This window comes from Sitophilus oryzae, unplaced genomic scaffold (assembly GCF_002938485.1).
Source record: "Sitophilus oryzae breed Bouriz unplaced genomic scaffold, Soryzae_2.0 scaffold_1396_pilon_pilon, whole genome shotgun sequence".
Lineage (NCBI taxonomy): Eukaryota > Metazoa > Arthropoda > Insecta > Coleoptera > Curculionidae > Sitophilus > Sitophilus oryzae.
The window spans coordinates 14,525,474-14,550,774 of NW_022146055.1; the positions used below are offsets into that span (position 1 = coordinate 14,525,474).

At 30.7% G+C, this 25,301-nt stretch overlaps 1 protein-coding gene across 2 annotated transcripts in view; it reads left to right on the forward strand.

Moving 5' to 3' along the window:
* The window catches only part of LOC115876085 (proline dehydrogenase 1, mitochondrial), a 79,432-nt gene that overhangs the window by 47,727 nt on the left and 6,404 nt on the right, over positions 1–25,301 (forward strand). The window contains exons 4-8 of one of the 2 annotated variants that reach the window (XM_030891781.1): positions 9,515–9,535; positions 13,404–13,468; positions 16,524–16,702; positions 20,782–20,956; positions 21,138–21,380. In XM_030891781.1, the coding sequence (XP_030747641.1) occupies positions 9,515–9,535; positions 13,404–13,468; positions 16,524–16,702; positions 20,782–20,956; positions 21,138–21,380 (683 nt within the window). The remainder of the gene's footprint in view (positions 1–9,514; positions 9,536–13,403; positions 13,469–16,523; positions 16,703–20,781; positions 20,957–21,137; positions 21,381–25,301) is intronic. The other variant, XM_030891782.1, reaches the window with a different exon arrangement.

The window sequence follows — 25,301 nt, forward strand, 5'->3', positions numbered from 1 at the left end:
TCAAGAAAAAACCTATTTAAAATATTTAAATTGAACTATTCGAGAACACTTTACTTTTTAAAACAGATACGTCTACAAGAAATCGTTGACGTTCTGTTAAAATTACATTATATTAAGTTAAACTTCAAAATTAACAATTACTACCTGATAATTACTTAATAAGGTAAAACCAAAAAGCCCAAACTTTCTGTATGATTATTTTTAAATTTCACGTATGTTATGTTTATTTATGTAATGTTCTTTAAAATCAAAGACGCGATTGCCATACATTACTAACATCTACAGATGCATGAGCAATACATTTATTTTTATTAGATTGAATTAAAAAAGCCTTTTATTTTTCTTTTAGAGGCTATAGCTTCTTTCATTATAATTTTTGCGTTATTAAAATTTATTCTGTGCCCTGTGTCTTTTTTTTCCTGTGTTTTTTTTGTTTTTTTTTGTCTTTTTTCTCTCATCATCTATTGAAGTCTTACCTGAGTAATAAAACTGAGTATAGTATCATTCTATATTTGATGAGCTGTGTGTGTACTTTGGTTTTAATACTATAACGAGTAACCATACACGATATAAGGCTGGCAAGCCATTTATTTTAATTACTTTACGTCTATTAAAGAGTATTGTTTTCATGGAAAGATTTGCCGTTTGATTAACTTAATAACTTTATATAAAAATGCCGACAACTTGACTAGAAGTTTTATTATAACAAGATTTTTGTTAAACATGCTCAATATGTATATATACAGCACTGGGAACAGTATGCAAAATATATTATATTAAATAATTGTTTTTTTTGTAGATATGAAGCCAAATTATAGTCGTTCAGTTTGAATAGTCAAATATATATACCGGGTGCGTCTTAAAAGTGTTACACCCCTTCGTACTTATAATCTTTTTTTTTTCGTGTACATGTTAATATTGTATTTTTTAGTATTTATCATCTTCAATTTTGTGTTTGTACGAGTATATATTAACAAGGTATGTTTTTATATGCATTATTAAAAAATATACTAATATGTCATTTTACACACATTGAACTCAAAAGAGATTATAAATTATTTCTTTTGAGTAATTTTTTTTTGAGAAGCATGGTGTACAATTGTCGCAAAAAAATGAAGCTTTGAAACAGTACTCTAATAATTATATTATTCATCCTTGGAAATTTTAAGTTCTTGAACATTGTATCATTGACATTTAGGTTCCGAAAACACTGAAATTATGTTTTCATCTTGTTTAAAAAAAACTTTATTTAGTCTGTAGACAAACGTTTCGGCCCACAATACAGCCTCTATCAGTGTGAAAGAATTTACAAAAATTAATATCCAAAAACAGACAATCTATCATAGCACAATGACATTGATTTTCAATCAAAAAATCTTTTCTAAAGTATTTCGAACAATATAAATTTGTGTAAGAAAAAGAGAAATACAACACATTTTGTTTTAAATGTCATTTTTAAAATTATTCATATTGTTATATAAGATGGTGGCAATACTCCAGAAGTTAAATGTTGTTGTTGTTAGTATGAGAGGCACAGAAACAATAAAATCCACGTGGTTTGCTTTTCATCATTTATTTTGGATTGCTTATCGTTACTATATCTCTGAGACTGAGACTGTATATTCTTATTCATAACACCAACATACCATATATATATTTTTTAAAATTCACTAAGTAGCTCCATAAAAAGTGGTGGAGTTGATTAAAATTGTCTTAAAAAAATAGGTGTAGTTATATGTATAAATAACTACACTAGCTCAAGTCTGGTTTATATTTTATATACATGTTAGACATTTGTCTGAAAGACATTAATAATTAAAAGAAACTTAAGGGATTAATTAACTTTGTCTTTACTATATTTAATTGAATGTTTTATGTAATGTAATCATGTAATGTTCCAATAGCAGGCGGTAAAAGCGATGAGGCTATTGTCTGACTATTGAAACTAATAATTGAAGATTGGTGTTTAATGAATCATCTAAAATTGTTCTTTCATGCTCAGTATAATTATTCATAATATTCGTCGTAATATCAACATAAAATAATTGTGTTGTAATTATCAATAACTATCAATATAATAATATTGTTTTATAACCTAGACTATGTTGGGAAGGTTTTAAGATTGGAATGCATTAATGCGCTACGCAAAAGCTTATCAAAAAAGTTAGTATTTTTAATTTTCCCAATATAGTACATGAAGGTTGGTTAACAAAGTTTAAATTAAGAAAGTCAATTTGTGATGTCAGTATTACGATACACATACAGAGCCAAATTGCGTCTATTCTGCGTATCACATTATATTGGAGATATAAGTGGCAGTATTTTTTTCTACTATTTTTTCTTATTTCTCGGGATAATTTCGTAGTTATGGATTATGCTTTGAAATTTATGAATTACTATAGTTTTCCCCAGGACTTCGTCCACATAAAATCCGAATTTTATTAATATAAAGTGTAATATTTATTATAGCACCTATTGGCAATATTTGAAAGTACTATTACATGTGTCTAGTTGTAATTGATAGTCCATGAACAAAAATAGTCGTTTGATAGAGTTTAACAGAACCGTGTGTTATTTTTCAACATTATCGTTATATTTTGGACAATTCACACAATATCTTGAATTGGTTATACATTTATAGCCTATGTCTTATTCTGATGTATAAGCTATATTATATTGTAAAGTTTCATTATAATCCATTCACTAGTTTTTGCGTGAAAGAGAATCAAACATCCATACGCACAAACAAACTTTCGCGTTTATAGTATATACAGATACAGTCACAGATAAAGCTAGATTCTGTTTTGAATTAGATTAAAAATGACATTTACACAGAAAATTTACTCTGTTGCCGTCGGGTATCTGTCAAATTTGACATTTTATTTCTAAAATAGGTAAAAAATAGGACCAAATTTCGAAAAACTATATTTGAAAAAGCCGTTTCTTATTACATGAATATACCAATTTACAGCCGTCTAAATAAAATATTTTTTTCGTTATTTTTAATCAATAACAACCGATTCTCGTGATAGGAGCAAAACTAACTGAATCCGTTTGTCATTCAAATATTTATCTAGTACTTATATATTTAGTTCAATTATTTGAATAAAGTAATAGTTTTTTACAAAAAGGTTAAATTTTGTTGTAAAAATATTGACTTGTGTGATGCAAACTGTATGTAATTCTTCCATATATTGAGGTAACATTTTTATACATTCTCTATCTCTAATTACTCAATTTGTGATGCCATCTCCATAAATGCGGAAGTTATTAAACAACAAAAATGTTCTTTCTTTTATATGGCACCAAAGATTATTTAAATTGCAATACCACAAAAATCACCAATAATATATTTTTATATTTCAGTGCATTGTTTTACTTTCCCCGACTGACGATTTTATATAGAAAAACAATTTCTATTATATAGAAAAACAATTTCCCTGTTGCAGTTTTTTTTTATATAACAGATGTCGAAATAAATTTAGAAATATCATTCTGTACCAGGTGATACTTTTAAAATAGCGGCCTTGACGGGGTTAAAGTCCATGAGCGGGGATATAATATGATTTTGGTCTGACGTTATGTTGATTTGTAACTAAACAACAATCGAATTTCGCCAAAGAATTTTTCATGACAAACAAAAGGAGTCTCTATAATTTATTTTTATCGCGCAACGATACAGTTTTAAACGGTTCTTTTTTTAACCAGAATAGGCAATGTCATTGACATACTGTGTGAACAAGTTTGAATTGGCTGTTATTTGTTATACCTATGAAGGTTATTCTTCTGTATTTCATTTTGCAAAAAACGCATCTATCTCTTATCAGTTTATTATTTTATTATATATATATATATATATATATATATATATATATATATATATATATATATATATATATATATATATATATATTGATATTATTCTTATATATATATATATATTTGCAAATAATATATATATATATATATATATATATATATATTTATATATGATCAATATATTGTTTAATACATACTAATATTTTAACATTGGAAATGTTTATGTTCGTATATTTCTTTCAAGGTCGTCAGCAACGGTGTCGCACTAGCCGCACAGTCGACCAAATTAAAGCATCAGAACTTTGTCGCGTGATGCCTAATTTAGGTGAACTGGTCTGACAGCACGAAACTCTCGGCGATATACGAGGTTTAATTTTGTTAGTTCCGACGATATTACTTGACGATGCTACGGGGGGCGATTATAAAATTGAATAGATTGATATTGATATTTGCAAAGGTTACAAAACAGTATTATTTTCGTAATATATTGATTTGGGTTTTGACAATTATTTAAGTTGTTTGTAATGAAACGATATTTTTATTTAGGTATTGATGTATTTCAGAAAGGATTTAAGGATTAAAAGATATAATATATTTACTTAATTTCAAGGTTTGGTTTGGTTTGGTTTGGTTTGGTTTGAAACTTTTTTTTTATAAGGTGTTATAAAATAGATTATGAATATTTAAATATTTAAACTAACCTAAAATAAAACAAAATAACTCTATTAAGTGTTTTTTTTGTTCTAATCATTATTAGTTATTATTATTAGTAATGGTGTTTTTTTATATCAAGTTTAGCTGCAAATATATAACGTTAATTATGTTTTATATGTGGTGTTATTATTTCAATGTCTCTGATAGTTGCAGCGATTGCGAAATCTGTGAGTTTTTTTATTGCTTTACTATATTAAATTGGCACTACAAGGGTACTACCGTTGAGTGAAAAAGTTGGGAAGGTTAGGCAACCTAAAGATCGGATTTCCTAGCCACATCTGCGATCGGCGCACTGGTCATCAGCGGCGCACTGGTTTGTTTACCTATAAAGCGATGCATTACTTTTCGTTGATATACAGGTTTAGCCACGTACGTTCAAAAAACGAACCAGTGTGCGGCGAGACGTGGACGGCAGACGTCGCTAGGAAATCGCATCTTTTTTTTTTAATTTCGTTAACAAGAATGATAGGGGTAGTTTATTTCAACACCTTCCACTCATTTTAAAAAAGTGAGAAAATTACCAGAAAGTATGTTTTCATAACAGTAATGCTTCCATAAAATTTCATTAGTCTATCGTTTTTCGTTTTCAAGATAAAGAATAAAAACATTATTTTTCATGCCATCTTTGTACCGCGATATCTCCCTAATGGTTGACTTTTGACCCAACGTTTATAAAGCAAACTACCCTTTATTTTGAACAAGGAATCACCCGCTGAAGTTTTTCGCATTTGTTTTGAAACACCCTGTATATTGAAAATACATATATTCGTGTTAGACATAGAATAAACAAAAATAAAAATTCTTTTATAGGAACTGAATATGTAGTATGATCGAAAAAAAATCGTTTAGTTAGTTTGGAAATGATGATTATTGAAACTTACCATATTATTTTATATATGAAATAACAGCGATTTTCATTTCCAAGCCAACTCTGACGCCGTTCTTTGTTTAATGATATAATATTAGATTAAATTGTTTAACGATAGAAAATCCGTATTATTAACGTTAATCCGTAATCTACGGATGTAGCAGTAGTTCTGGCAACACCGTCTTCGGCAACCACTCACTCTGCCAACTGAAAGCAGAACTACGGTACAGTATTCTTTATACGCTGCGTTGTAAACGAGTATCAGCGCGCAGCAGCGCAGAGCTAAACTAAGTCTCGGACAGGCTGACGGAAACGTCAGCTACATTTCGGACAGGTTGTGTGCCACGAAATCGCCCATAAGGTTCTTCTTATTTCTTCAATCATCGGTACTACCTAAATAATACATACATACGGAAAATCTCTCTGTATAATATGTAAATATTTTAACTGATAGAAGTCAAGTATTAGACTTAAAATTCATCTGAATTTTAAACAAATCGTATTAAGCAGAAAATAAATATGATTCTGAAACTGTCATAGTTACCGATTTTTTCCTCAGTCGATAATACCTACAAAAAAATCATTTTTTAATAATTTACCCTCGAATTCACCAAAAAAGTTCAAGAGAAGATTTCGAGATTTTGGAAATAAAAAGCATTATCTAGTATACAATGGTTGGCAACAGAGAGTCTGGGGTCGGTGTTTACTTTATACAGAGTGTCCCACAATTAGTGCGACAAACTGAAAGGGGTTGTAGAGGGCATCAAAACAAGTCATTTGAGTATAGGAACCCATGTCCGGTATTCTTAAAATGAGCGGAAGGAACTTGATTGGACGTGCACTAAGGTACCAACACGGACTGCACGCTTTACTATCAACAGCGAACAGGCGCACAGTGGGGTATTTGACACAGATATTTGATCGAAATTTTTTTATGTAGACCGTATAAATTATTGCTATTTTCAATTAAAGAGGAAATAATATGAACAAAATAAAGGATAATTCGTCGATTCTAAAAAAAGAAAGAATATAATATAATATAAATCACTGTTCCAGTGTTTCCACGGTCAATGCCACTAATGCCAGTAGTAATATCGCAACTAATACTACTAATGCTACGACTGATCCGCGAGCAATGCCCATACCACTAAAGTCGCTACTAATGTCAAATTGTGCTATACAATGGCACTAATGCGATCGCTTTGTACACAACAATGCCATCGCGGTTTACACCTCGCATAGTATATCACTGATTGGCAAATTAGAGGAAACCAAAAATGTTTTTCTCATTTTATCAGCAAAATCGCAAAAAGTCGCAATATTTTATTTTACTGTATGAAAGCCCAATGTTTACTAAGTAAAACGTATATAGACAATATGCTGAATTCTTCGAAATGCGCAACTAAGTCTCTAAGTATAATAAGAATGTCACAAATTTAATCAAATTTTCTAAACGCCTAACTTCTAGTTGCAAAAAAAATCGTTAGTATAGAGAATATCAAAATAAATAATACGTTTTTGTAGAATACATACCTGCACCTTGCTGAGCCATTTTCAATCAAAACAATAATATAAACGTAAAAAGAGCACAAGAACAACAACAATTTATAATTTTAAACATAAGATTTAGCCATTTACCTCTTATCTGTGGGAAGTAACAACTTTGACGTTTCGTTGAAACAAATGAATGCGACTAAACACACCCATAGCAACGCCATTCACGGCAGAGATGATTTAACTTATCATTTATCTTTTTTTTTTGGGAAATCTTAAACACATTTGCTTTTTCGAATTTCGATCACCTTTTTCATGCTAATACATACCCCACCGTGAGGCGTATGCATTTGTGTCTTCAACAGAATGGTCGGCACTTTGAGCAGTTTTTGTAAATGTTTTGAATAACTAATGTAACTTGAAATATACATTTCACTCCACCTCCTGCCAAAACGGCACATTTCCGGACATGGGTTCCTATACTCAAATGACTTGTTTTGATGCCCTCTACGACCCCTTTCAGTTTGTCGCACTAATTGTGGGATGCCCTGTATATAGACTTTGTCGACCGTGAATATTTTTTAATGTAAAAGGTTTTTAATAGAATTTGAACATGCTCAATTTTATACTATATCGTTTCCGTAATTTGATATTAATAATACTAGTAATACTAATTATTGTATTATTTGAAAAAGCGGAAACGCCTAAGGTCAATAGTTAGAAGTGAGGTATGTTGTAGTTGTCAGAGGAGCATCGCTTTACGTTTAATAGTTTTGGCTGAACTACTTAGAACACTGCCAAAAAATTATTGCATTATATTCTCCATGACGCAACCAGAGATATATTCCAATTGATACAGTTTTCCTTTAAAAAAGCTATGCGTTTTTATTTTAAAGTTTTTATATTCAAATGAAAATTAACAATGCCAATTTGCATTAGTATCACAAAAATAATTTTACTTTATTACTAAAAAAATATCTATAGTCTGTCCAACGACAAGATCCTTGACACTGATAAATATGTCTGTCATTTTAATTTCAAAGTAGTTTATTTTATTTTGCAAAGAAATAAGTTGGTACAACTAGAACGCCTAGCAGGGAATTAATATATTTAAAATTTGACTGATAAGTGATTACTTCAAAATATTGTGAAAAAAACTGTATAGAACTGAAAAAATGTAATCGAGTTATTTTATTTAAAAAAAAAAGCGGTATGTGTTAATACAAAACACCTCATACCAAAAAAATGTAAAAAAGAACTATTTCTTATTTTCAAGCTTGAAGAAACTTCCCGCATGTATTATTATATTTATCAATATAACTTATGTACAAATACAAATTTTGTAATATTCCTCGGGAATAAATAAAACAACATAAATAAAACAAACTATTTTATTAATAATAACACTTACTAAATTTTATACCTTAAAGATTGATTAATTAACTTTAAACTTAATTTTTGTTAAAGCAGTACCTTTTGACATAATTTTTCTGCAGTACTAAAATCCCTTATTTACCTATCGTGTGATGTCGATATTTTACAGCTACTCCAGTAGTATATGTTTAGTACGATCCTTGTAGCATATACGAGATGCACTTATCTACGACGAGATGGTATACAAACTTTATTGATGGTAACTATAAACTGTGCTTTCCCTCGATTTTTCCTACACTTGACTTCAAAAGATACAAAACACACGTAATAACACAAATCAAAATGCATCATCTTCCAAAACACAAACATAAGACATTTGACATAATAAGACGTTTGACATAAGTTGACACAATATTATAACCTATAATTTGGCAAGACTTTGACAAGCCTCAAAAATCTAAAGGCGAGTTCATACGCATCGGCGTCTGTTTGTCGTTCATCGTTCCGTCAAACCATTAAAATTGAAATATGTTCTGTCATTTTTGAAATAAACCAATAAAACTGGTTAAAACAACAAGAAATAACAAGAGACGACGCATGACGGATATATATTTTAAACCCATCCAATAGTTAATTTAAAAAATATTAGAAACTTTTTTTTAGTAAAATAAATAGATTATTGGTATGGGACGTCATCTGCTTTTCTACTTCGTCATCGTCTGTCGAAATCTTACCTGAGAGAAAAAAACAGAGTATACTGAACAAAGGACAAAAATTCACTCTTTGAATCGTATTTTAGATAAAGCCTTTTCAAACATTCATACTTTTATAGTACAGTGTCAAATTTAAACAGGTATACTTAGTTAAACAGGTATACTATTTAGTTTAAATTTTTAAATAGATCGTGTTTTGTATCGAAATGAAATGTATATGCAAAAATATTCTAGTGGTTATTTAACAAGTCTAAATATATTTTTCAGTGCACTTGCCAAGAGATATTTATTTATGAAAGGGCAGTATTGCAATTTTCTTGCTCCCACCCGCTAAAAATTACTAGTCACCAGCTTTTTTAATTTCCTTCATTATAAACTTGAAAAAAAACAATGTTTTTGGTGATTTCCTCTAAATTGAAGCATTTTGAAATTAAATGTAGCAACTCGAAATAAGATTTCTTTAGATATTCATTGTTTTGTATGATTTGATTTTCGGAAATTATTATAATTGTTCAATTGTTTTTTTATCTAGACTACCAGAAGACCGAACCAGGTAATGTAGAAAAACCAAGCTCCCCCTTACACCCGAGCGCGAAATTTATACCAAAATTCTAAAAAAATCTGGAAGCCTTTAACTTTACAACGTGCAAAATTGTCCGTAAGATTATAATTGGCAAATCCGAAACGAAGTCATTTTTGAGTGGTAACTATTAGGCTAAGTATTGACAAATTGTGATAGCTTTCAAATTTAACTTTTAGATAAATTATTATTTTTGGGGTACAGTATATTTTCGAAAGGTAAGTAGCGAGACTTACTAAATTGCATATTTTTTTGTAGTTTTGAAAAAGACTAAATTTATCGACAACACTGTACTCTATTTAGACCAATTTGCATTATTTTATTTTACTAAGGCTTTCAGGATAAATTATAGTATTTTCGTTCCCTTCTAAGGTATTAATGCTTGTTCATAAACTGTATATTGTGTAGGCATCTGAATGTACTGTATTGCTTTGGTTTTACGGGTCAGTTATAGTGTATAATACTTTTTTAAATTACTTTTCTTCTTACAGTTTTATATACAGGGTGGTCCGAACTATATTCCGGAAACTTCGGCAGCATATTCTGCACATAAAAATAAATAAAAAAGTTCGTATAAACTTATTGTAATTTCAATTTTTTCTTAATAATTTCTAAACTAAATTCGGTATTTGGATGAAAATTAGTATCTGGGGGTTTTTTAACATGAGGAATTTGATGCCAATGTCAATATGACTCCTATTTGTAGGGCGCGCCACTTACATATTTTTTAACTGTTGAGTAAGTAATAACACTTCGTTCCTCCCTGTATTACACTACTGAGTGAAAAAATATACATTTGTGCCTTTTTCTACGTAAAAAATGTCTCTGGGTAAAAATCGCCGCGTGCAACCGTTCTCAAGATATTTGGATTCTTAATAATCAATACGTGCCATCAATGACAAAAATTAAACGTGTTCACTAGATATACAGGATGCTACAAATTTGAGGTGCGAGCATTGGTATCTCGGAAACCGTAATAGATACGAAGATGGTTAAATTGGGGCAAAGTTGCGCCTTGGGCTGTTCACCAAGATGCCATCAAAAAAATTTTAAAAATTTCAAGGATTGCTGAGTTTTTTGGAAAAAACGGATTTTTTTGAAAACTAATTTTATTTTTTCCTGTCGTTACTTTTTAGAAAATCAAAAAACTAATTGCACATTCTCATAGCCACTTTATTAGGGCTATCTAATAGTATTTTTAGATTTTCAAATTAGCTGATAATTTGTAAGATACAGAGGCCAACTTAATTTTTTTTAAATACGGACCTGCATTTTTTATTTCAGATTTTGAAATAACTCAGTCTCCTGAGTACAATGATATGCCACACTTTATACTTTTTTTTTGTTTGGGTACCTTAACAGCAACAAAACTATTTAATTATTATTTAAAAACTTTCAAAATTCAAGTCCGACTCTGTTTTTTAAATTATTTAATCTGATTATATTCATCGCAACAATATTGATCAGTGTTAATTAACATTGAATAAGGAAAATTGAGCCAATTGAAAGATTCAAATAAATAATATCCAGATCAACAATTTAAAGATATTATTTTTAACTTTTCTTATTGTGAATTTGAAATTCTCAGTGTACGATCTAATAATTTGTACAATATTTATCGTAGTTATTATGAATAAATTAACTTCTCTAAACTAGTTTCTAATGCTTTACATAGTCTACATGTTCGAAAGGGTTACCACCCTCCATATTGCACAAATTTATTTTTCGTTCAATTTTATTTATAGCTTTTAAATAGATCTTATACTTTCGAATGCATTTTGTACTCTTTATTGTAACTGCCGGGATGTGTTGATTTCAATTTTGTAAAATTTGGACCTGTCGAATTACTTGACGTCATCAGACTGTCCAGGTACCTCGCTGGCCATTATACTGTTCTACCATTTCCAACCCATCTTCCGGGGAAATGATTTGATTGTTTACATTACATTTTATTTATATTATTTTTCATTATTTTATTGCATTTGATTTTCCGTATTCCACTCACTGTTAAGTTTGAAAGCTTATCAATATTGTAACGATATTGATAAGCTTTCAAACTTAACTAATTTTTTAATAAATATTAAAAAAAACAGAGCCGGACTTGACATTAGTTTAAATTAATTGTGACCAAATTTCCAAAACGAAAAAAATATTAAGTGTGGCATATCATTGTATTCAGGAGACCGAGTTCTTTCAAAATCTGAAATAAAGAATGCATTTCCGTATTTAAAAAAATTAAGTTGGCCTCTGTATCTCACAATGTATGAGCTGATTTGAAAATCTAAAAATACTATCAGATAGCCCTAATAAAGTGGCTATGAAAATGTGCAATTAGTTTTTTGATTTTCTAAAAAGTAACGACAGGAAAAAATAAGATTTATTTTTAAAAATATCCGTTTTTTCCAAAAAAACTCAGCAATCCATGAAATTTTTAAAACTTTTTTGCTGGCATCTTGGTAAACATCTCAAAGCGCAACTTTATCCCAATTTAACCATGTTCGTATCTATTACGGTTACCGAGTTACCAATGCTCGTACCTCGAATTTGTAGCACCCTGCATTTGAGTAAATCAGTAAGTTTCGTTTTGATACCAAAAGTTCAACAGAAGCTCTATCAAAACCTAACTGTCAATTTTCTCGAAATTTAGTAATTTTTGAAAAATCGTATTTCGGTTAAAACGAGTTATCATAAATTCTAGACTGTAAACTAATGTAATCATTTTTAGTTAGTAATATTATTTTTGTAAAAAGTAAGTAAATAACTGAAATTGTTCTGAAAAACACTTAGTTCTCTAAAAAAATATTTTCTCTAAAAAACTGCTTGTTTTAACCTAAATACGATTTTTGAAAAATCGCGAAGTTTCTAGAAAACTTGCAGTTAGATTTTAAAATAGCTTCAGTTGAACTGTGATACTAAAATATCTGGAAAATTATTAGTTCAGTCAAATATCTTTCTAGTGAAAGGCCTTTAATTCTTCTCATTGATGACATATTATGTATTGATTATTAAAAATATTTATAATCTCGAGAACGGTTGCTCGCCACGATTTTTACCAAGAGACGTTTTTTACGTGGAAAAAGGCACAAGTGTATGTTTTTTCAGTCAGTAGTGTAATACAGGGGCGGACGAAAAGTTATTACTTTTCAAAAAAGTTAAAAAATATGTAGGTGGCGCCCCCTAGTAGGAGTCATATATTGACTTCCAAATCAAAATTACTATATCCAAATCAAATTTCTCATATTAAAAAAAAACAGATACTAATTTTCATCCACATAACGAATTTAGTTCAGAAATTATTATGAAAAAATCGAAATAAAAATGAAACGTCTACACCCTGTATGTCCGAAACGAAGCATTCTAGGACATATACGAACGTTTTTACTTATTTTTATGTGCAGAATATGCTGCCAAAGTTTCCGGAATACAGTTCGGAGCACCCTCTATAAAGCAAATAATACTAGATTGTCCAATAAAAATTACAAGTTTTCAATTTTAAAAAGACACAGGGAGTACATCTGTATTCTATTACTTCTGTTGAAAAATTTTGCTTTATATGAATCTTACAAGTCCAACTTAATATTTTTATTGATTAAACTTTCCTTTTAAACTTCTATTTTAGAAACTAAAATATTTTATATTTAACAAATTTTTATAAACTTATAGATCTTAGTTTTTATATAAAAAAATATTGCACCATTATATTAAGATATTTGCATTGCATTCACAATTTAAAATATAGTAAAATATTACTTTAGTGGGCGCTGAATAACTATGTTGTGTGAGAATTTGTGTTAGAAAAGCAACATTGTTGCTGGATAAATGCTCATCTCTTCTGTTGCAGGAGCCACCTATGGTACTGGCATTACAGCTATCAAACTGACTGCCCTGGGTAGACCTCAGTTATTGGTAAGTATATAGTTATAATTATACAATAATTGGAATTATTTGGGTTTTTTGTGATAAGATATTAATCTAGTTCGATTGAATTATATAGATTAAATTATTTTATTAGAAATTTACAAATTGATTTTTGTTAACATGTATTACCTAACCAACTTATTGGTGTTACTTTTGAGTATTTAATCAATTTATTGTTAAGTTAAATTGATGTACACTTTAGTTAAAATGAAAATTAACTAACAGTGTTTATGATGATCGCAGAAAGTTAATTTATTAATTATAAAATAGTAAAATTATACAAGTTCGGTGTCATAACCAAAGAACATTACCAGTTCAAATTATTTTATAAAATGATATTTTCAAAAATTTTCCAACGCTTCCGAAAAAATATAGCTTAGAGATCTGGAGTTAACTGAAATTTATGTGTTTGGCAAATAAATTACGAACCTATGCGACTGAAATTCAGGACAATCATATTCAGAAATGCATTTCAGCGAATTGTTTTCCCAAAATCCATCCATTTAATTTGGGAATAATCATTGGATCCGAAACTTTCCTCTCATATTGAATATATGTTATTAAAATGTTGATACATTCTTTGTTGAGACTAGATAAATATATGAATTAATTGTCTTAGAATGTATGTAGAACATTTTACATTCTAATTGTCTTCATCTACCATCATCATCACACATCATTCTCAGCTTATTCAACCATTTCCATTATGGTGTAGCCTCCCTCACATATTTAGATGCTCTCTAGAAGTTATCCCTGCTAATTTCCTAATATCATGGTCTCATCTCAGGTTTGGTCTTCCTCTAGGTCTTTTAATTCCTCATGGGCACCATGTTGTAATTTTTGAGGTCCATCTGTTGTCTGTCCTTCTTGCCAGGTGTCCTGCCCATTGCCACTAGCGGGATTTGATTCTGTGGGTGACATCTATTATCTGGGTCTTTTGTCGTATATCTGTATTCTTTTACGGTCTTTCTTGGTTATTCCCAACATATTTCGTTCCATTGAGCGTTGTGCGACCTGCAGTTTCCTTATGATCTCCGTTTTAAGTGTCCAGGTTTCTCATGCATGAGTCATGACTGGTAGTACACATTGGTCGAATGTTTTCCTCCTTACACAAAGTGGCATTCCAGACTAGAATATGATTGAGCCTCTTCCACAAATACTCCATGCTAACTTAGTTCTTCTGTTGATTCCTCTGGTTGACATCTATCATACTTTACACAAAATAAGAAAGATTATCTGTTAACTTTCTAATGGCTTATACAATATAAGGGTTTGTCATATAAGATATATATATTTATAAAAAAATATTGATTTTTTAAAGTTTTCTGAAGTGGCTATATACCCAGATTTTGCGGTACAATGGACCTGCATGCCATTGGATTAGATTATAAGGAGGTGGCTGGCTATTCATTCCACTGCGACTTTTTTAGATTTATTTTAGCCATCTTATATCTAGATTACTTTCTCCGCTCTTATACATTTTAAAAATTTTAATAACGTGGTGACTGAATCTTCCATATAGCTCTTATTATCACTTAGTACAAAGAACTGCACATTTCTCAGGCTATAGCACTGGCATAGAATGTATTCTGTCGTTTCTTCTGTTAATTGACAGACTCTGCTCATTGCTTCATCTGTTAATCCCCTTAAGTTTAAGTGCTTTTGAGCTTGCAATGTCCTGCGGTCTACTACACCACTACAGTTTGTTTTGGACAGTTTTCCGCTCGTTGTTTATGCGGTATACCTTAAATTTTGGTGAGTGTTCTATTAACACTTGCCTAGTTTCAACAACTGCCTCTGTTCCTGGTGATTTTTTACCGTTCTAGATATTTGTTGGGCACTCATTGATTTGTATCCAGTTTTGTAATTGGTTTGCAAGCACCGCTGACGGGTACTGAACCGATGAATGACATTGATATGCCTTGCTGGATCCTTGCATCTGCCTTTTGGTTGTCCGACATAAATTTTGGCACTAAACACTCGCACACAATCCCATGCGGCACTAAAGACACTAATCAAGTGTCTTTAGTGCAGCTTGGATATCTGTACTGATCGGTGTTTTCTCTCTGCCTATTATTTTTTCTTCCACATAATATACATCCTTAGATAAGTTTACACTCGGAAGGCTATCCGTTGTTTCAGGTCCACAGTTCCAGCTTCTAGGCCTTCGGACCGTTCTTGAGTCAACTGTGTACTAGGTTGCCTCACTGTTCTTCCAGTTTTCCATTTCGGGTATTTTAAGTTTGTTTTTGAAGCTCTACCTTATTGCTATTACGTTTCTCGGACTCTACATCACATCGATATTATTCACACAAAAATAATGTTAGAGTATATCATTTTTAGTCTCATTGTTCAATTAGTCGTATTCGACTATTATTCCTAATATAACATTTCGTCGTTCTGCTAGAGTGAAATTTTCTGATAAAAAGTTTTGTCTGTATAATTCGAAATATCGACTCATATTCTGCAATTTCTCCTAATTGACATTTTAAGACGAAATGTCCTATGTTAATTTAACTCCAAAATAAAAGCATAAAATAAAATTAATGTGAATTATTTAATCTGTTTTTTTTCAAATAAATATGACAATAATAAGAAATATCCATAGAAATGCAAAATATATAACATGGAAAATTAGAAAAACAAACACTTATTTTCTTCCCTTGGGAAGTTGGCCAGGAAGGATCAACACTTAGGAGAAATTGCAGGCTCCAAGTCGAGATCATATGTAATAAAAAATCTTTTAAATATATCTAAAATCTTCTCAACCAATATTTTCTGTATATCAACAATACAAATACATATTCCCCAAGTAGTCATTAGTATGACTTTAATATTCGGTGTTACGACCACTGAATATTAATTCTGTGGTACAATTAAGAAAAGTTAGATAAGTCTGGTACATAGGTATGGTAATTCTAGGAAAACTCGCAATAAACAAGAAAGCTCCATTGTAAGATTGACAATTATAATAAAATGAAAAAAAAATATAATATTAATTGATATGTATACATAAAATAAAGATTGCATTTGTATTTTCCAGCTTCAATTATCTGAAGTAATCATGCGCACCCGTCAGTATATGGCTGAAATTGTCGGCGGTGAAGGTAACGTTCTCACGCATCACACGAAACCGGAAGAACTAGAGGCCAAGTTCGCAAAGATTCAGGACAAAGAGTCCCTCCGAAAATTCCTTACGCAAGTTACGTACGATAAAGAAGGGTGAGTATCATTTTTGTTCCAATTTTATTTTACCGGGAGCGTCTCAAAAGTGACCCACCCCTATAACTTTTTTATTTTTCAGATAAAAAAACGAGATTTGGTATATTAGTATATGTCATAAATTAGGATTGATTGACGTATTCAATTATTTTCGGTCACTTCCTGTTTCCCCGGAAATGATTACAACTTTTGATTTTTAAATGACTTGGTATTTTTTTACTTCATTTGATAGAAAATTATATTCTAAATAGAATGACAGCATATGTCAACTTTTGGCATTTTAAATTTAAAAAATGTAACGACAATTTGGCTCCAAAATATTAAGTGTGTGGTACCAAATTATTCGTAATTTTTTTTTCCAAATATGCTAATGAGCCATCCCTCTTAATTGCTGGGCCTATCTTTTAATCGGCCAGGATAAGACACAAAAAACATTAGACCATCATAACTATTTTTCCAAGGTTCTGAAATTAAAAATTAGTGTTTTAACACAGCCATGACACTCTAGATTGAAATGTAAAATACGATTGTTTTTTAAGCGAGAATGTCGACATATAATATATCATTCGATTCAGAGTGTCATTTTCTATTGAATAAAATAAAAAATACGGAGATGCCATTTAAAAATTAAAAGTTATAGTAATTTCCGGTGAAACAGGAAGTGATCGAAAACAATTGAATACTTCAATCAATCCTAATTTATGTTATATACTAACATACCAAATCTCGTTTTTTTATCTGATAAAATAAAGAAGTTATAGGGGTGAGCCCATAGACTTAAAATAAAATATAGACTACACTATTTACATCTCAACGCGGTCAAACAATCTTTTTTGTACACATGTTTACTTCTGGGTACAGTCGACCGAGCCTTCCTCATCCAGACTATGTTGTCACGTCTTTAATATTATCAATATTTTTTTTCTTGTTATACACATATATTGAGATATTAATACTACGTTTTAATAAAGTAGGTTTTATATTCCATAGATGTATTAAATAGTCCTTATACTACTAAATTATAAGTCGGATACTGTTTAAAAGGATAAGTTCTTTACTAATATGCGTTTAGAGGCGAGGGAGCCTATTCATTCATTTATTACCTTGTAGTACGCGTCGCACGTGTGCGGTAAAGATTTGTTGCCGCTATGTCCCCGGTTGTATTAACGCATTTTCTTAGCTTGTAGTCCTTAAGTGTTTATTTTATTGACATTTTCTGTTCAAGAACTATAAAATATGGTTCGCCAAATTTGCAAGAAATTTGACTTAAATATTCCATTTAAGTCTTGAAACGACGGTAGGCAACTCTCAATTTACCCATTAGGAGTCAGTGGCGTTGTTGTAAAAAGGCGCTTATTTAGATAATATTTTAGTAAAATGTAAAATCTGAATTTTTTCTCTTACATTACATTATTTACATAATTGTATCATAATTATAACCCTGTTAATAATTAATAATGTTTTTATTAAAAATATATTCCGGTTTATTCTAAAATTATCTTCAGAATCTAAAATAACATACAAGAATTTTAAAATGATATTACATTATGAAACAATATTTTTTAATATACCGGGTCGTCTCAAAAGTGGCTCACCCCTATAACTTTTTATTTTTCAGATAAAAAAACAGATTTGTATGTTAGTAGGTATATGACATAAATTAGGATTTATTGACGTATTCAATTGTTTTGGTCTCTTCCTGTTTCACCGAAATGATTACATCTTTTGATTTTTAAAGGCACCCTCGGTATATTGCTACTTTATTCGATAAAAATGACACTCTGAATAGAATGACATATCATATGTCAACTTTTGACATTGTCGCTTAAAAACAAATCGTATTTTAAATTTCAATTCAGGGTGCCATGGTGTTGTTAAAAACACTAAGTTTTAATCAAGGAGCCTTGGAAAAATAGTTTTGATCGTCTAATGGGTTTCGTGTCTTGTCTAGGCCGGTTAAAAGATGTACAAATCGTATTTTTAATCATACATATGTCAATTTTTTCAAATGGAACAAGAGTGAGTCATTAGCATATTTGGAAAAATCATTTTTATATGAATATATTGATACCACCACTTGGTATTTCGAGTCAAATTGTCGTTATGAACCGCGTGTTACAATTACAATTAAGCCATATGCAAAAATGTCAAAAGTTGACATATGATATGTCATTCTATTCCGAGTGTCATTTTCTATCGAATAAAGTAGAAATATACCGAGGGTGCCGTTTAAAATTAAAAGTTATAGTCATTTCCGGTGAAAGAGGAAGTGACCATAAACAATTGAATGCGTCAATCAATCCTAATTAATCTCATAAACTAACATACTAAATCTTGTTTTTTATTTGAAAATATAAAAAAATATGTGGATGAGCCACTTTTGGGACGCACCCGGTATAATAAAGACAGTACCGAGTTAAATAAATGTAGTTTTCATTTTATCCACTTCCTATCACCTTCTTTGCTTTAATGGAACAGATTTATGTTTTCTCTAATTTACATAATAAGACATCACCTAACCAGAAAAAAAATTACAACAATCATATATTTTTTTTCTCTCCCTGTCGCCGATTCTATTATATCTGTAGAATAGATCCTGTTTTGATTAATATTAGGGGTTGTAAATGTTTGACTAAAATTAATAATTTATTATTAATTTCAAAAATTACGTAATTTCGATTATAAAATTTCTTCTATAACGTGTATTTTATTATTTTTATCCTTTTTGGATTCTAAGACGTTTTTTCTAAACTTTTATTTAAAAAAACCTGTCCTAAATCTTAATAAAATATAAAAAAGTTTAAATACGATATATTTTTAATTTAATTATAGCTTCATTAAAATAAAAAAATTACCCGGCTATGATATGGAGAGTTCAGGTGTACTTGAGAAACGAAAGACAGTGTTGTGTTTTTCGTCACAGTCGTCAGGAAACGACCGTTACGACAGAGACAACCTTTCTATCGCTCGTGTCGCACTCGTTATAACCTAAAACAATAACACAACAATAACAAGACATTGTCTGACCGTATGTTCCAGCTATTTATGAATGAGATGCTCAGTCTATATTTTATTTTAAGTCTATGGGTGAACCACTTTGGGGTGGGGTCACAACCTTTAAGCGTAAGAGACAAATTGTTCTTACTTTTGTCAATGCTCAACCAACAAAAACTGTTTTAAAGCATTAATCTACCTTTATCGTTTAAAATTGTTTAATTGATGAATAATATAATTTATGTTTTATATATTGCTTAAAACATTTGTTTATCAATAATAATTTTTCAATAATTATTTAAATCTAAATCAACACTGCTTAAATATAAAGTTGCAGGCATTTTAGGAACTCTATTCAGAAGTTTAACTAAAATATTAAATCTAACCGCAGCTTATTCAATATTCAATACTCAATTCAAACTCTATATCTTCTAGTATTTGCGTGACACCTGATGCGCAAATACCTCCTTCATCGCTGGATCTTCATAGACTACATATACACAATGAGTTTTAAATAAGTGCAAATATTTTCGGAGCTGGTAGATCTCGGTAAAAAAAATGATTCTTCGCTTAAATTTTGAGAACCATTGGATCTTTTCTGAGTTTTCTTTCTTGTAGATTTAATATACTGCCTACGTTGCCATATTATGAAGATATTTTGTTTTTTTAACCAAAAGTAAAAATCCAAAAATTTTTTCAAAAAATTCCAAATTTTCAAAAAAAAATTTCGTCAAAAATATCTCATAGGCGTGTTTCTCTGGGGTCGAAATATACTACCCCTAAAAATATTTGTACTTATTTAAGACTCACTCTGAACAATACTAATAAGACAGAATCTGTATAGTCTTATTAGTATTCTTATAACTATATAGTTATGTATTGAATAAGCTGTAGTATAACGCTTCAGATAGGGAAACGTACTAAAATTATCAAAATCAAATCCCATAGATTTCCAACAACAAACACCTGTTACCCAGGTGATCTTTGTAGGTGATGATCACCGTGGATTTCATAGTCACGATAGTCATACTAAACCTCGCATACATCATGACGATTTCCTCATTGCATCTGTCTGTTTTATGCAGTATTCTCCATCTTTTCCCATGGTCGGGTATCATCGACGAGGACCAAGGATTGAGCACTACTTTTAGGGTGCCCGACCTGAAGACAGGTCGTATGGCCAGGTTAATCACGCAGCTGTCGCCAAAGGAGGAAGAAATGTTTAAAAACATGATTAGGAGGATAAATACTATTGTAAAGGTTAGTTAAATATTATGGACAATATTATACAGTAGAACTTCATTCATTCGGACACGCGCCAAATCTGACACTTCAGTAGTTCAGTTCAATTTAAACCAGGTCTCTTTGAGAAGAATGGACGCCTTCTTTAAAGTTAAGAAGAATTATTTGCCATAATATATTAATATACCATTTTTAATAGGCCGCACAAGAGATGGACGTCCGCATAATGGTTGACGCAGAACAAACCTACTTCCAGCCAGCTATTACACGTATTACTTTAGAATTTATGCGTAAATATAATAAAGACAAAGCCATAGTCTTCAATACATACCAATGCTACTTGCGAAATGCTCTCACTGAAGTAACGACTGATTTGGAACAAGCTAAACGTCAGAATTTCTATTTCGGCGCAAAACTTGTTAGAGGCGCTTATCTTGAACAAGTAAGTATAATATATATCAAACATAATACAGTGCAATCGCGATAATATGAAGACAAAAATTTTTAGGTTGTTCATACTAACGGTATGTTCATATTATTGAAGGTAGTAAAAATACATAATAAAATACGGATTAATATTTTAAAAATCGTTTAATCGTACATCAAAATCAAGTGCTTAATATCTATATACATTACATAAAACTAATTATTAGTTCTAAAATATGAAGTTAATTTTGACTGAGTTTGTTTGGCTGAAATGTTAGCTAGAACTGCTTTTTCAAGAATGTTTTTTAGAGTTGTAATATCCGATAAATTTATTACGTTTTGTTTAGCCCATTCTAATGATACTGTAAGGGCCTAGACTGCTTCGCTATGTTTAATTGTAATTATTAGCTGTTCCTCGATTTCAATGTCACTCTCATTTGAATCCATATTTTCAGCTTCTTCCAGGCTCGCTTCTTCTATCACTGAATCCTTGTTCCATTCTTCAATGTCTACAGCCCGTGTATTCCGCCTGTTAAAACGTTTAAAAATTACTACATAATATGTATTAATTTATACTATAGTTAATGACCTAGACGTTAATGACCTTACTTTAGATAAAACCGGTTTTTAAACAAAAATGTACAAATGCAAAACTTACAGGCCCTATAGCGCCTAAAAGTGCTATTGTGTCTCTTATTGGGTCGGCAGCTCGTTCTTCAATTAGCTGTTGTCTTATGCGTGATAGAGGCAAGTCGTCCTCGTCTAATGCATCCGTAAAGTCAATAATGTTTCGCCAACATTTTGAGATCATGTTTGGGTTTAGTTTTTCCCATGCGGCCATTAAATGGATCACTGCATCCCTTAACGTAGTTTTCTTAAGGGCTTCACCTACAGTGTCATTTCCAGTAATAATGGAACTAAGAAGACTGTTCCTATAGAAAAGCTTGGTAAGCCTAAGCACATTCTGATCCATTGGCTGAATAAGTGGTGTAACGTTCGGAGGCATGAACATTACAAAGATCATACCATCACTAGATTTTAAATCTGCTGCAGGTGGATGAGACGGAGCGTTATCCAAAAGAAGTGCCGCCTTTTCTGGTAGATTTTGAGATCTCAGAAAACTTTTAACCTAAAAAACCGTTAGTACAATAAAGTTAGAAATTAGAGGAGAATATTTTTTATGCTTACCTCTGGAACAAATTGCTGAAAAAAACAGTTTTTAAAAAGTTTCCAGTCATCCAGGCGTTCTTAGTGTGCCGGTACACCAAGGGATTATGAAAGTTTTTGAAACATCTCGGATTTTTTGCAGTTCCGATAAGTAATGGTTTTATTTTATGCGACCCTGAGGCATTGGCGCATCCCAAAAATGTAACTCTTTGTTTGGCTATTTTGAGTTTAGGTGCAGTTTTTTCGGTTAGTGATTGTACAACTGGTGCTCATTTAATTCATATTTTTCAATCACCATTTTTAGTTTTTCTTTAAATGGATTAATAAGTTCTGGCTGACTTGACAGTTTTTCTCCGGTTATTTTTTAAAATCTTACCCCATACCGTTCTTTAAACCGTTGTAACCACCCATCACTTGCTTTAAAGCTGCTCACTTTTAAACTGGAACTTAAACTCAAAGCTTTTTGCCTTATCATCTCTCCAGAAACTGGCATATTTCTCTCGCGTTGTGCAAGGAACCATTTATAAAGCAGTTTTTCCATTTCCCGAAGTTCTCCTTTTTTTATTGTGCATTTTTTGTTAATTTAGACGCACAACTTGCAACTCTTTCGACAATTCTTTTTTTGTTTTTAATTAAACACACTGTTGATTTGGCAATACCGTACTTTTTTGCCAAAAGCGTCACGCCTAACCCTTTATCAACATCTTCTAAAAGTTTCGCTTTCTCATGAAGAGAGAGACATTTTGATTTACCTTTCACTTTAACCATTTTAAATTATTACAGTTAAAGAGTTATTAAACATTTTATAGACTCTGTTTATGAAACTAGCTGCGTTCACCTCTGTTACATAAATAACAATGAATTTGAACCTCTCTAACAGACACAAAATAGAAAAAAAACAAGATCTAACAAGTTGTTCATATTACCGAGATTTCAGGCTGTTCATACTATAGAGTAGTCAATGAAAAAATTATTGTGTTCATATTACGGAGTGGTTCATATAACTGCGTGTTCATACTATCGCGATTGCACTGTATATATATATTTTTAAGATAATGATCATTTATCCCCAAATATTAAGATTTGTTTTGATTTACGAAAATTTGTGTTATATCGCAAACTAACTTTATTTAGAACTAAATTTAACAAAACGTTTCTATTTACTGTAAATACGAATGCTAATTGTCTTGAACAACCCCAACGGATTTAGCGTTAATCAGTCGTAAATTCATGCACGTGTGCTTTTCGGCGATGATGCGATTTGCGCGGTTGCCCGACTTTTTGAGCGGTTAAGATTTAAAACAGTAGATGATAATTGGACTATTAAATTTAATGTCTTTTTTGCAACATTACACGATCTGTTGCTAAAAATAACAGCATAGTATAGTACTTGTAAATTAAAGTAGAAATATATTAATTTTGCAAAAAACAATAATAATAAAGTTTTATACCGGGTGCGTCTCAAAAGTGGCTCAGCCCCTATAACTTTTTTATTTTTTCAGATAAAAAAACGATCCGTATATGACATAAATTAGGATTTTACTAACGTATTCAAAATTGTTTTCGGTCCCTTCCTGTTTTACCGGAAATGACTACACCGTTATATTTTTAAATTGCACCCTCGGTATTTTTTTAGTTTATTCGATAAAAAATGACACTCTGAATAGTGACATGTCAATGAGTGACATATCATATGTCAACTTTTGACATTTTCGCTTAAAACAAAGTTAAATTTCAATCTAGAGTGCCATGGCTGTATTAAAAACAGTAATTTTTAATCAAGAAGCCTTGGAAAAATAGGTTTGATCGTCTAATCTTTTTAATCGTATTTTTAATCATATCTCAATTTTTTCAAGTGGAACGAGGCGTGGCCCGTTAGCATATTTGGAAAAGGTATTTTCCAAATTTGCAGGTTTGTGTGAAGGTTGTTGTTTCGGGTAATAAAAAATAAGTGAAAAAGAATTCGAACTAGACGTCATGTTGTTTTGTGACAATTTCAAATGTTAATAAAGTTGCCGAAAAAAGTTAAAGCGTAAAGGAGAGCGTAATTAGGGCGTTGTTGGATGCAATAACATTCAGTAACTCAACTTTCCCGGATATTCAACTCTCCCGAAACAACATTTTATAACTTCATAGTTTCTCACACCGATTTGATCAAAAGCAAAAATGAATTCAAGCAGTCCGACGAATCAAGTGAGCAAACAAAGTGCTCGTTACATAATCAAAGAATTAAATAGACATATACTGTGAGAGGAAAAAAATAATTTGCAATATTAATGGTACACTTTTTTTTAACCAACCAGTGATTAAATGTTTTTAATATTATAATTATGTACCTTTAAAAAATTTCGTTATAGCCGAAATAACCCCAATTATGACCCCACTAGCAAAACCGGTGATTAAAACTATGTTCGCTACCGTAGTTGAACTCATCTAAAAAGTTTTTTTAGCTGGAATAATAAATTACCTATAATACAAGTTAGACTTTCTGAAGATATCAAAATATTTACATTTTTATTTTTAGAATTTCCACAAATTATACTTCCTAACACTTTTAGAATAATTATATAATAAATTTTTCGTATACTCGCTATTTAAACCCGTGTATTTGTATATACTAGTTGTTTACGATATTCTCCGATGGTGGCAACACCGGCAGAGAATGCACCAAGCCTATACTACCAGTTAAAATACTTCCAGCATTTATTTAAGAGACACTTTGTATTTCTCTGAATGTGGTAGACAATGATTCAGTATTGAAAATAAAATT